The 12,814-nt window shown below is 45.1% G+C and overlaps 1 protein-coding gene across 1 annotated transcript in view; it reads right to left on the reverse strand.

The window, feature by feature from the left end:
- The window catches only part of LOC135909703 (mycosubtilin synthase subunit C-like), a 32,865-nt gene extending 23,887 nt beyond the window's left edge, over positions 1-8,978 (reverse strand). Inside the window, exons 1-2 of the mRNA XM_065441744.1 lie at positions 8,914-8,978; positions 8,251-8,366 (exon numbers count right to left, since the gene is read on the reverse strand). Coding sequence (XP_065297816.1) covers positions 8,251-8,350 — 100 coding nt within the window. The 5' untranslated portion in view covers positions 8,351-8,366; positions 8,914-8,978. The remainder of the gene's footprint in view (positions 1-8,250; positions 8,367-8,913) is intronic.
- Positions 8,979-12,814: the final 3,836 nt, after the last annotated feature.

Genomic DNA, 12,814 nt, shown 5'->3' on the forward strand with positions numbered 1-12,814 from the left:
AGCGCGGACACTGGGTTCAGTCATGGAGCGAGCAAAAAAAAAAAAGCTCGCGGAAAATCCCCAGGTGCACAACCTTGTCATAGTAGCAGGTGGGCTTAATGACGTCCTAAACAGGAAAGGACCCGGGCTAGCCCAGCGCTTGGCGAAGGGGATGAACGGCTTGCACGAGCTATCCCCTCAGGTGCAGATCGTGGTGTGCACGGTGCCGGAGGTGCCTGTACGTGACAGTCACGTACAAAGAGCCGTAGTGGCTGCTAATGAGGCAATATGGAAAATGAGCCGAGAGAAAGGCTTCGGAGTTGTCGAAGTAAACAGGGAAGTGAGAAGTTGGTGGTTTTAAACTAGACGGGATCCATTTCAATTACAGGCTGGCACGAGAAGTGGGCTGGCGACTTAGTGGTCGCGCTGTTGCTTCTTTAGGGGGCCCGCGGGCGCTCAGGAGGTCAGAGGTGATGGTAATGAAGAAGGTCCCCTAGGGGAACATCAGAAGAGCATCGCCGTCGATAACAGAAAACAGAGGAAAGCAAGAAAAAGAGCTCGCCATGCAATAGGCTACATAAACATGCAGGGCGGCAGAAAAGTGGGCAGAGATTGAGGAGCAGTTACATATAGAACAAATAGGGGTGTACGCGGTTGCAGAAGCGCACCTTAGAGACTCAGAAGAGCCGCCAGTTATTGAGAATTATGTTTGGGAAGGGTGCAACAGAACTAAGTCGGAAAGAAAGGGAGGGGGAGTCGGAATGCTCATTCATCAGGGAGCCAAATGGAAAAGAGTAAATTCACAATGTCAAGAGCACCTTTGGTTATCAGGTACAATGAGCGGGAAAGAAACTTGGCTGGGCGTTACGTATTTGTGGACCGGAACAACTTGCACAGAGAAGAACAAAGAGTTAGTGGAATGCATAAGCGCTGGTATTAAGGGTTTCGGGAATGGTGCTGAAATTGTCCCATTAGGTGACATGAATGGAATGCCCACATACAGGATTTGGATGGCTGTACCGACAATAACGGGAAGTCAATGCTAGACCTTTGTGAGCAACATAACCTCGTTATCGTGAATACAGGGCCTTAGTGTGAAGGACAGATCACGTGGGAAGTGGGAAACCGGCAATCGACCATTGATTACTGTCTGATGACAGAAGGAATTCATGATTAGTTGAGAGAAATGGTCATCGATGAGGAAGGGTTTAGCAGCATAGGGAGTGACCATAAACGCATAATTTTGAAAGTGGGATATGTAGCTGGGAAAGAGAGCAAAATGGCCAGTCCAAATTTGAAAGCTGAACAAATAGCAAATATAGTCACTAGAGTTGAGGAAGAACTTGGCAAATGGCCAAGTAAAGAGTGGGAATATGGTGAGCTTCTAAGTGTAATAGCGACAGAAATATGGAAATGCGTTCGTTGGAAAGGAAAAAAGAAACCGAAAAGCTGGTGGAAGAAGTAGATACGAGAAGCGATTGCCGAACGACAGAAAGCATCTCGAGAGCACAGGCAGGCAAAGAAGGCGCAGTTGCCGCAGGATGAAGTAACCAGTAAATGGGAAATATACCGAGAGAAAAAGTCTATGGTTCAAATACTGGTGCAAGCAAAATGAAAATGTGAAAGTGAACGTTGGTCGTCAGAAATACGTAAGAAAAAGAAGGCCGCACCTAGAATGTTTTGTAACCACGTAAAATCATTAGGCATGAAGTCAACAACAATACAACAATATATCCTAGACGAAGATGAAAACAGACTAGAAGGAGAAGCGGCAATAAATTACACCCGAAAAACAGCCGAATCTTTCCAAGGAAATGACGAAGTTGTATTTGAAGAAAAAAAAAGAATGAGAGAGACCCAAGTGGAAAAGGAGCTGGTGCTGACAAATTTCAAATTGAATAAAGCAGAAGAGAAAATTCCTCGGCGCGCAGCCACAGGGCTAGACGAGGTTCCCGTTAGGCTGATAAATGAACTAGGACCGACAAGTAAGGAAGCTCTGGTGGAAGCAGTGGAAAAAACTTTAAAAGATAGACAAATACCATACAGTTGGCGACGAAGTAGAATGAATTTAATTTATCAAGGTAAGGGGGAGAAAGACAGAATTCACTCGTATAGACCGTTGACCATTACATCGGTAATATACAGGCTAGCAATGCAGGCAATCAAATTAAAACTTCAAGCATGGGCAGATAATAATGGCATCTTGGGAGAGCTTCAGAATGACTTCAGAATAGGTAGGCATTTGGATCGTAACTTGTTTGTTCTTACTCAGTGTATTGAAATATCAAAAGCAGAAAACAGACCGTTGTATGTGGCCTTTTTAGACATTACAGGAGCCTACGACAACGTAGACCGCAACATTTTGCGGGATATCCTGGAAGGGGAAGGCTTAGGTAACGATTGTCTACAGCTTTCGAGGGAGATTTACCTAGAAAATACCGTTTGCGTTGAATGGGAAGAGATGAGGAGCGAGGAGAAAGTTCATATCAACAAGGGACTGAGGCAGGGGTGCCCTTTATCCCCGCTTCTGTTCATGATGTGCATGGTGAGGATGGAGAGGGCGCTAGAATGAAGTAATATCGGGTTTACTCTCTCATACAGGCAGGCGGGTACAGTAGTAGAGCAACAACTCCCAGGTTTATTTTATGCGGACGACATTGTGTTGCTAGCTAACAAGCAAAGTGATTTGCAACGTCTGTCTAATATCTGTGGACAGGAAGGCAACAATTTAGGTTTGAAATTTAGTGCTAGAAAATCAGGTGTTATGGTATTCAATGAAAACAGTGAACAGACAGTAGATATACAGGGCCAAGAAATACCTCAGGTAACAGAATATAAATACCTTGGTATATGGATAAACTAAGGCAATAGATATATGGAAACACGGGAAAAACCATAACAGTAAAGGGGAAGAGAAATGCAGCCATAATGAAGCACAAACGCTATGGGGATACAAGAGGTACGAGGTCGTCCGAGGTATGTGGAAAGGTGTAATGGTTCCGGGACTTACTTTTGGAAATGCGGTTGTTTGCTTTAAAGCAGCGGTACAATCAGGACTCGACGGGAACCAAAGGTCAGCGGGTCGCCTCGCATTGGGCGCTCACGGGAAGACTACAAATAAAGATGTGCAGGGTGATATGGGCTGGACTATTTTTGAAGTGAGGGAAGCTCGCAGTAAAATTGAGTATGAAGAACGGCTGAGGAATATGGAAGAAAGTAAATGGGCTGGGAGAGTGTTCAGGTATCTGTACAGGAAAAACATTGATTCACAGTGGAGGAAAAGAACTAGGAAGCTTACCAGCAAGTATGCGGCCTGTAGGGTGGGCTACACAGCAACAAAGAAAGTCAAGCGGAAAGTCAGAGAGGCTGAAATAATCTCATGGGTGGCGGCAATGGAAAAGAAACCTGCCATGAGTAACTACTTAAGAGGAAAAACACGAAATCAGGAAAGAAACCGTTTACGATAACTCAAAGAGAAGCTCATTACTTTTCGAAGCGAGATCGGTATGCCTTAGAACACGCACCCATAAAGCGAGATATAAGAAGGAAGAAGCATGTGCTTGCGGCGGTAAAGCTAGGGAAACAATGGAGCATGTTTTATTAGAATGTGAAGACGTCTACCCAGCGGTCGATTTAGGCACCACTGGCCTCCTTGAAGCCCTTGGGTTCAGCGGGAGCAGCAGTAAAGCAAACATGTCCGCAATAGGCATTAGTAAGAGGCGATTGGAGGATTGGTGGAAGAAAAGTAGGGAAACGATAAACGTCGGAGACGTACAAAAACACAGTTCGCAATAGGGGATCAGAAAATTTGGGCGTGGTAGTAAATAGTTTTTTTTTTCATTGCTTAACCTAGGTAGGACATTAGGCAGTATAATAGCAAGAGCTTGGTGGCGCAACCCACCGCCTCGTTCCAAAGGGGACGCTCATAACATCCGTCTATCCATCCATCCAGCCCGGGATGGAAAAAGAGCAACACATTGCGCTTGTTGAAGCTGGCTTCTCCTCAGTAAAGATATTTGTGTGGAGAAGCCGCCTTCACCAATCGTTTGTCTCGTGAGAGCTCTGATGTCGAAGTATGCATATGTGTGTGTAACCAATAATGTCGATCGGACAGCGTTAATTTTTCTCCTAAGTGAATAAGCAAAACAAAACAGGCACATCAGCGGCGATCGGACCTAGGCCCTACTATCCTGTGACCAATTTTGTAGCAATGACACCATGTGGGTGTCTACTACTTGCATGTGCTAACAGGATATAATGCATATTCAAGTTCCACGTGGCAGGTGCCTCGCACGCTGAACACTTACGTCTTGCATTATCGTGTTTTTTTGTTGCTGTAAGTGCATGTCACGTCTGTAATAAAATTTCGGATGTTCTAAGACACCATGGAAGGCTTTGTCTCGCATGGGAACTGGACGCGAGTGGGTAGAGACAGAAGTCAGAAAAAATCAGAAAAAATCAGGTCGAACTGCGGGTCGAGTTTGCTTCGTCGAATCGGAGGCTGGTGTCGGGTTCACTCGTAAACATTTTAAAGAGTCAGAGCGGGCCAACTAACATCTAGGACACGGGTTCAAATGTCAAAATGGTTTCGAGGATGTCTGGTCGTGCGCAACAATTTGCGGTCGCTGGAGCTGACTTCTCCGCACCAAACATGTTTAAGCCTCCATCGCCAATCATTTATCCTTTACTTAGCACCGAGTAAGCTACCCGCAGCGCTCCGTTCCTCAGGTTCCCAGCAATGGACGAGGCCATAGGAGAGCCACAGCATAGAAAGATAATCGTGGATTCTCTTCTAGAGTACATCTTTGAGGCGTAACTGTTCGCGATATCTTAACTTGCCCCCTCTCCAAGTTCATCTTCCCTCTCTCCTTCCTCCCTAGGTGGCCATCATCAACAAGGGAAGTCGTACCTGTTTGTTAAAAATAAAACATTTCCGACAATATGGGACATGAAGGACGCCGTTGTGAAGGGTTCCGAATTAATTTTAACCAACTATGATTTATGTGAACCTTTATCTCTATCGAAATCCCGGAAGCTTAGGCCACGATTAGGTATGTCAACCTCGTAATCAGCAGCAGGACGCCATAGCCGCTAAGCCACAACAGTGGGCTCTGCTACTGAAAGCTTTTGGTGAACGTTGTCGTACTCGAAATTTCGCGCTTCCGTAAGCATTTCTTGTGTGCACAGGGAGTGTCTCGCTGTCGGCAGTGAGCTTCCGGCAGCTATACTAGGCGGTCCTCAGTAGCTTTCCAGCCAATCATATACACGTTACTAACTCTTATCAATGCAAATTTCTTGCGCCACGTTCCAGGCGGCACGTCAGCTCGTGCCAGCGTTCGATACGCATTGGCAATTCCTGGCCCAATGATGACCTAAAGGTTAACAGCAGTGTTCCATTATAGGCTGTGCCATTCTGATTCCTTGCCAAATGATGGCCCAAGATAAACAGCTTGAATCGAATATCGGCTGGACCACTGTGATAGGGATCCAACAATGGCCCTGTCCGCACATGCAACAAACAATATTTGCACTGCCGTTCAAGAAGGCGGGAGTTTTTGGACCGACATTCATGTGGATTTGCCAACATGGGTTAGTAAGCTGGCTTTCTTGCAACAACACAGGATTTGAAGCAAGCGATGGGTTGTTCCTGAATTTTAAATGTATTTTTGTACGACTTGCTAGGCTTGCCTGATGTTTAAAAAAGTGAATACAAACTTAAAATCTGGTGTTCTACATGCCTAAACCACAACGTGATTATGAGGCGTGTCGTGAGGGGGGGGGGGGGGGGGGGACTTGGGATTTATTCTAACCATTTGTGGTCTTTGTACACGGGTGCTTTTGCACTTCGCCCTCACCAAAACCCCTAAGGAGAAAAGCCAATGCACAACGTAGCAAGCAGGGGAAGTCGTATATGGGGCAAACTAGCCGCTGCTTTATTGATCGGGCAAGGGAACATGAGCTTTCCATAAGAAACAACGGTATTGGCATTTGCCTGCACAATGTATATTTTGCACGTGAGCTCCGCAGCTTTGGAGGATGAAGATTTTGGAGAGAATCGAAAATTGCAGTACCTCAGAGCTGATGGAACCGTTTTATACTGCCTCGATATGGAGCGCATATGTCTTAGTGAAACTTCTACTTTTCTGTTTAGCAGCGAAGAAAGGGCTCATGCATGGCGACGTAATCATCACACTTCTACTCAAATAGATTTGCTTGCTTGTGGATGCGTAGTACGCTCCTTGTATGGACGCCTCCGACGGGAAGAAAACTTAGTTGAAAGCTTGCGCTTGTCCATCACACAGAATTATACACAGAAAAGTACGATACAACGATGAGGGTGATGTGCTAGGACCATTCATTTTGGATGGCAGATACAAAACTTCAGGGTGAGCATGAGCGAATAGACCCAGGTAAAGAATTTCAGTCTTCTATGGAACGAGGGAAAAAGCTGGATTTAAATATAGTGCGTACAAAGTAGGGCATCAAGTTCAAGTTGTGATGTCGTCTCGTCGATGACTCTGGCGCGAGGTTAGTATAGTTTTTTGGAAGTCGAACGGAAGAATTGACGATGCTGTGCAAGAAATCTAACGATGCTATGCGGCGATGTGAATAGAGCGAAGTTAAATTCAAGGAACGAAGTGTAGAAGAGGGTGAAAAATCACGATCATAACGGTGACATATAAATCTTACAGCTTTTTTCTGAATTGCTTCTAGCCTGTCAATCTCGCACTGCTTATAAGGGTTCCAAACGACAGATGCGTAGTCAACAACAGGACGGATTAGCGATTTATATAACAGTAGCTTAGTATTTTTTGGAGAGTTGATAGTGTTCGACGTAGGTAACCCAATTTTTTTAGTGCGTTGTTACAAATGTAATCAATGCGATTAGACCATGACATGTTATGCGTAAAAAAATGTCTCCGAGATACTTATTCTGAGATACCCTACACACAGCGCCGTTATTGAACGAGTAATGAAAAAAAAAGGAGAAGATTTTTTTCAGAAGGACATAAGGACGGTTTTCACAAAGTTAATGTTCATTTGCCAGGTATTGCATCAACTGCAAAACCTAGCAAATGACTCTTTGAGGTGGAAATGATAATCAGAAGAGTTAACTTCATATAAAACGCAATCATCGGCATTAAGACGAGTGTTAAAAGAGATGTTAACAGACAGATCATTGATGTACATAAAAAAAAAGCAGTGGCCCAAGAACGGAGCCTTGGGGCACCCCAGATGTCACATCTATAGCAGTAGAGTCGGTCGAGCTGGGAACGAAGTGAAAGAAAGCTTGAAATCCTAGTTAACTAGTTCAGGATTTCTTAGTACAGCGTTAAGTTTAGCAAGGAGCTTAGAGTGTAATACTGTGTCAAATGCTTTAGAGAAGTCTATAAAGATAGCGTCAACCTGGTTGCCAACATCAAGATCAAGGAATATGTCATGCGTAGACTCAACTAAGTGCGTTGTAGTACTAAAACGCGCCTAAACCCATGCTTTATGTCAGATAGCAGATCACGTGATTCTAGGAAAAGCACTATGTGTTTATGAATGATGTGTTCTAAGATTTTTCATGACTGTAATGTTATTGAAATCGGTCTGTAGTTCAATAAATACTACTAATCAATGGATTTATAAAGAGGAAGCACTTTAGCTAACTTCCATGAGGAAGGAACAGTGGCAGATGATAAAGATGTGTTATATATGACCGTGAGATGTCGCGGGTCTTAGTACTGCTCGTGATTTACGAGGCTGTGCCTCATGGGAAGGATACTGTAACCTGAGAACGCCGAGTGCATCCTCTTCAGACTTGAAGACAGATTAGCGACGTAATTGCTGTTCGAGGCGGTACTACAAGCTTGTACGTCATGAACGCAATAAAAATCCATTTTACGGCAACTACCATGGTTTAACGCCGAAGGGAGCATATCTGTGCACGCGGGCAAAGTAACTATATACCTCGTCACGTTTGTTGCGGTAAACGCAACTTTTCTTTGTCTAAACGCAGATATGAGGGTGTTACATCGTGCGGTGGGTCGGCATGTTGACGCTGCATCCAGAGATTTTCACGTCACATCGCGCGCTATTCCGGGTAACGCGAATTATCGCGCACAAGGGTTCTCACGACAGCACATCCGTCTGCGGCGGAATAGGTCAAATGTGCCCCTATCGCGAATCAGTCACGGTGTCCTCAACTGAGGTCGCCTCCCGTCCACAATTTAGGAAACCGCTTTCCCCACCCTCACAACCAGCCAGAGATGGAAGCGTGCTCACCCATCCACGGAGCACGTTGTTGTGGCCGTTCCGTATCGCTCGCGGAGGCGTCGCTTTCGCCCTCGCTGGTCGTCGAAGACCGGAGCTCGGAGGGCTCCATCGTGTGACCGATGTTCCTGTTGCCACGAAAGGACAGGACGCGTTCCAAAGAGGAAGTGGCCGTGCCTCGAACTAGGCTGCGCGTGGCCCCCGCCGCGGGTGCACGAGGAAGGAGACGCCGCGCCTGGCACACGCGACGGTGCCTCGAAGGAGCGTAAAACACTGCTTCGCGTGTATACGGACCATTCGTTCGTTTATAAACAGAGGCCCTGGCATCCCTCGCAACAGTTCGCTAAGTTTAGCGGGTGAGAAAGACGCTGGGAAATGTAGCAGCCGCGGTGCGCCAATACAGAAGCTAGCTGCAGTTTTACGACGCTTTTCGTTTGCAGCACCGAGTCTCGCTTTTATAAAGTCCGCAGTAAAACATACGTGAAATTATACACACGAATGCCCGAGGCATGATGCGCGTAACATTCATTGGCTCGGGTGCTCGGGGCAATTTTCTGCTCTATTCCTTCATCCTTCCGGTTTCGTGTCCCGAAAAATCCCTAGCGCCGTCAAGGCTTGAATAAATAAAGTTCAGTAATGTGGAAAATTGGGCTAGTTGGTGATTAATCATCATACCTTGCTGGTGAAGTAGCGCACTTGACACGGACACGGTGAAGACACACAAGACGACACTCGCTGCACTCGCAACTATTTTATTTCAGAATGCATACTTCATATTTATATACCTGCGCACCCTCAGGCGTCAAAGAAAATCAAGGCAAGATTAAAGGCATTTAAAAAAAATACATAATTTGCCCGCGCATACTCGGGCTTCAAAGATATGGCGCCTATCTATCATGGTGTGCAATCCTATCGTATTTGTTGCACCCCTAGCAAACATTTTTATTACACAATTTTTCTTCCTTTAGTGTACTTCCAGAAAGGCAACCTCACCATGGCTTAGATGTACAGATGGCTGACTGATACAACCCTCTCCCCTCTTGTGAATATGAAAGACTTCGATTATTTCCCTGGTCAGCTGATCCTTATGGTGCGATAAAACTGTAGTATCATAGTAAAGCGGCCAGCACCCATGTGTTGTGAGCAGTACCTTTTAATGTGCCTGCGAGCGGCCTTGATTTCTTGCCCGGAAAAAATAAAAGAAACTTTCAGCCAGCAAGTTATTAGACTAAAGAATGCAGGATATGAAAAACATGTACTGTGTACATCAGCCTATAAGTTGATTCGTTATGTGCGCAATGGCTATCAGAAAGAGCGTAACAGAAAAGAGATTGACAGCAAAAGAATAGTGTCTATACCATATGCACACAAAATTGCGCATAACTGAAAAAAACGTAGGTGATAGATATGGTCTACGAGTAGTTTTTTCAGCACCTAAAAAACTCGGAAAAATATGTGCCGAAATGGATCGTAGAGTTTCAACAAAAATAAAAGTAAATAAGTAAAAGTAAAAGCATAAGGAAAAACTTGTCCAGTGCAGGTCGTCCGTTGTCTACTGTATGCCCATATCGTGCGGAAAAGTATACATCGGCCAAACGGGTCGGTGTATAAACACAAGACTTTTGGAGCACAAAAGGTCACTGGGCGGAAACACTCATTCCCACATTAAAGGGCACTGCTCAGAACATGGGTGCTCGCCGCTTTACAATGATACTACAGTTTTATCGCACCATAAGGATCAGCTGACCAGGGAAATAATGGAAGCCTTTCACATTCCCAAGAGCGGAGAGGGCTGTATCAGCCAGCCACCTGTACATCTAAGCCATGGTGAGGTTGCCTTTTTAGAAGTACACTAAAGGAAGAAAAAAATTTTGCAATAAAAGTGTTTGTTAGGGGTGCAACAAATACGATAGGATTGCCACACCATGATAGATAGGTGCCGTATCTTTGACGCCCGAGTATGCGCGGGCAAATGATTTTTAAAAAAATGCCTTTAATCTTGCCTTGATTTTCTTTGACGCCTCATGGTGCGCAGGTATATAAATATGAAATATGTGTTCTGAAATAAAATAGTTGCGAGTGCAGCGATTGTCGTCTATTCTTGTGTGTCTTCACTGTGTCTCTGTCAGCTGCTTCACCAGCAATGCATGATGGTTGAATAAATGAATTGCGTACGCAAGCATCTGTGCAATTTCCGCCACGTACTTGTGGGTCCAGGAGCCTGTGACGCAATATTTTGTCAAAAAGCCGCCCCGGCGCTGAAACACATCCGCCCAAGGAGGCACAAAGCTTCATGCCATAATTACTGGAGGGGATAGACTCTATAAGCATAGAGTCTACAGGAGCTGCAGGTACAGCCAGCGTTGGAGTGATCGTTAGTACATATATTTGCCTAAACTTCGTCTTTCTGGCTTCAAGCGGCTTCATGACTTTGCAAACTCATCATTTCGAACAAAGTGCTGTTTTATAAGTATTTAAATAAACACCATTAAAGTTATCCGACGGCAAGATTCGAACGCACGACGTCTAGTACAGAAGCCCGATATTGAAACCATTACGTCACGGGCGCATGCAGCGACAAGTGGGATAGAACACCCGTATGGTGGTGAGTTACAGACAGAAAGCACCCTTAAAGGAGTAAATCGGTGTACAGTGTGCTTTGAAGAAAGATAAAGCCACCTCTGTGCTGTTAACAACGGTACGTAGAAGTCCTCAGTATTTCTGTGGTCTATACATAAGTTAGATTGGCTATTGTATACATAAGTTAGATTGGCTATTGTCTCATTTTATGACATTTGCGTGGACACCACTCAGCTATCTCACTTGGCAAAAATGAATGTGTGCCTGGGCGCTGTGAACGCAAAGATGTTTGTTCGTGCAGGTATATACAATTCTGATGAATTCACGTGACATCGTTTTCCACCAAAGCGGCGAGAGTGCGAGATCTAATAAAAGAAAGTCCGATGCACACGGAGCCCTTGTGCATGCACGTACTGCTCTTCCAGTAAAAGAAGACCTAGAAAGGCAAGCACGTCTATAAATCACTATGCATTTAAAACTTATGCGGAACTATGTCTAGCTATCTATTTTGACGGAAACAAACTCATTAAAGATATATTGCAGTAGATATCGCTGTTCTGGTCACGTCAGCTGGACTACTTTCTGCCAAATTGCAGAGTGATGGTAGATTTTCAGTACTTATCAGCTCTGTGGAAATTGAACCGCTGATAAGGATTAACTGGAACATGAAGATATTTAGCCACAGGTTTCGAAGACGTATTTCTCGAAACTTTTGCTTGGCGCAGGTTTCCTGTTATAAATTAATATTACTTATCCTTCTCCATCGGCGTCGCCGCCGCTGGGAGGCGGCTCTCAAAAGTTCAGAGTTAGCAGACCAGCTCTGGGCCGTCCGGCAAGCCAAAGATGCCGCCCGAGTCCAAGGACTTGGAGCCGCCACCTGAGGCCACCACAACGAAACTGCCGGCCATTCATTAATAAAGTTTCTTCTCTCTCTCTCTCATTACGGCTCCGGTTCAATTCCAAAATTGAGATATGAGCTCTAAGTAACTTATTACAGGAATAATTAACGAAATTTAGTTACCTACCTAACACCACTCTGCATATTTGCCTTGCAAGCTGTGTCCGCCTCTTCAAGTAATCCAGCTGACGTGACAGAAATTGCGATATTTATTGATAACTCGATCGGCATAAGCGCCTGTTTTAACCAACAAGAAACTTGGAGTCCGGACGCTTAATCAAGCTTCGCCTTTAAGAGTTGGCACGTGATATAATTCATACCTGACTGCTTCGCACGCTTCCCGGCAACTGCAAGTTACATAACCGTAATTTTTACAGGAAAACGCTGGCGGCGAACGCTATGCGCGAAGGCGAGCTTACTGGTAGAAACGCGGCCCCTTGCGTGGGCCGATCCCGGAGATAGCCCACAGTCGCGCCAGAAAAATTACAGTTTTTCAGGTTTCTGTTATTGTTTCGCACTTTTAATATTTAAGCCTGAGAAGATTTAACATAAAAGGCATGCGCAGTCGGTGTTTCGTTTCACGACATTTGTTTGTGGGCTGTCGATATCAAAATTCCGTGGAATAACTGTGTCAAGAATCTAAGACAAGGTATGAGAAATTTTATTGATAGAATAGTGTGGCATTATATAACCCGCATGTCATATAGCAAGACGTCGCACATACATATACCTAAATATATACGGAAATTTTCGCTCACGGACAACTCCGCCGACGCCGACACCGGACTTTCTGCGACGCAGGGCCTTTAGCGCTATCGCGTTAATGTTTTCATTCATAATTCGTCACTGTGCGGACCCGCCGCTGTAGCTTACCGGCTGTGGCATTGCTTTTCTGAGCTCGAGGCTGCGGCTTCGATCCCGGGCGCAGCGGCCGCATTTCGATATGGGCGAAATGTTAAAAAAAAGAAGAACGCTCGGGTTTTTGTATTTATGTGCATGCATAGGCCAAGCGACTCACTCAGACCCTGGGTAAAATGTTGATGAGTTTTAGCCTGCGTGAGCCCCGCTGAGTAGAATTTTCGTGATTATGAGTCCCAG

The sequence above is a fragment of the Dermacentor albipictus genome, chromosome 3 (assembly GCF_038994185.2).
Source record: "Dermacentor albipictus isolate Rhodes 1998 colony chromosome 3, USDA_Dalb.pri_finalv2, whole genome shotgun sequence".
Classification (NCBI taxonomy): Eukaryota; Metazoa; Arthropoda; class Arachnida; order Ixodida; family Ixodidae; genus Dermacentor; species Dermacentor albipictus.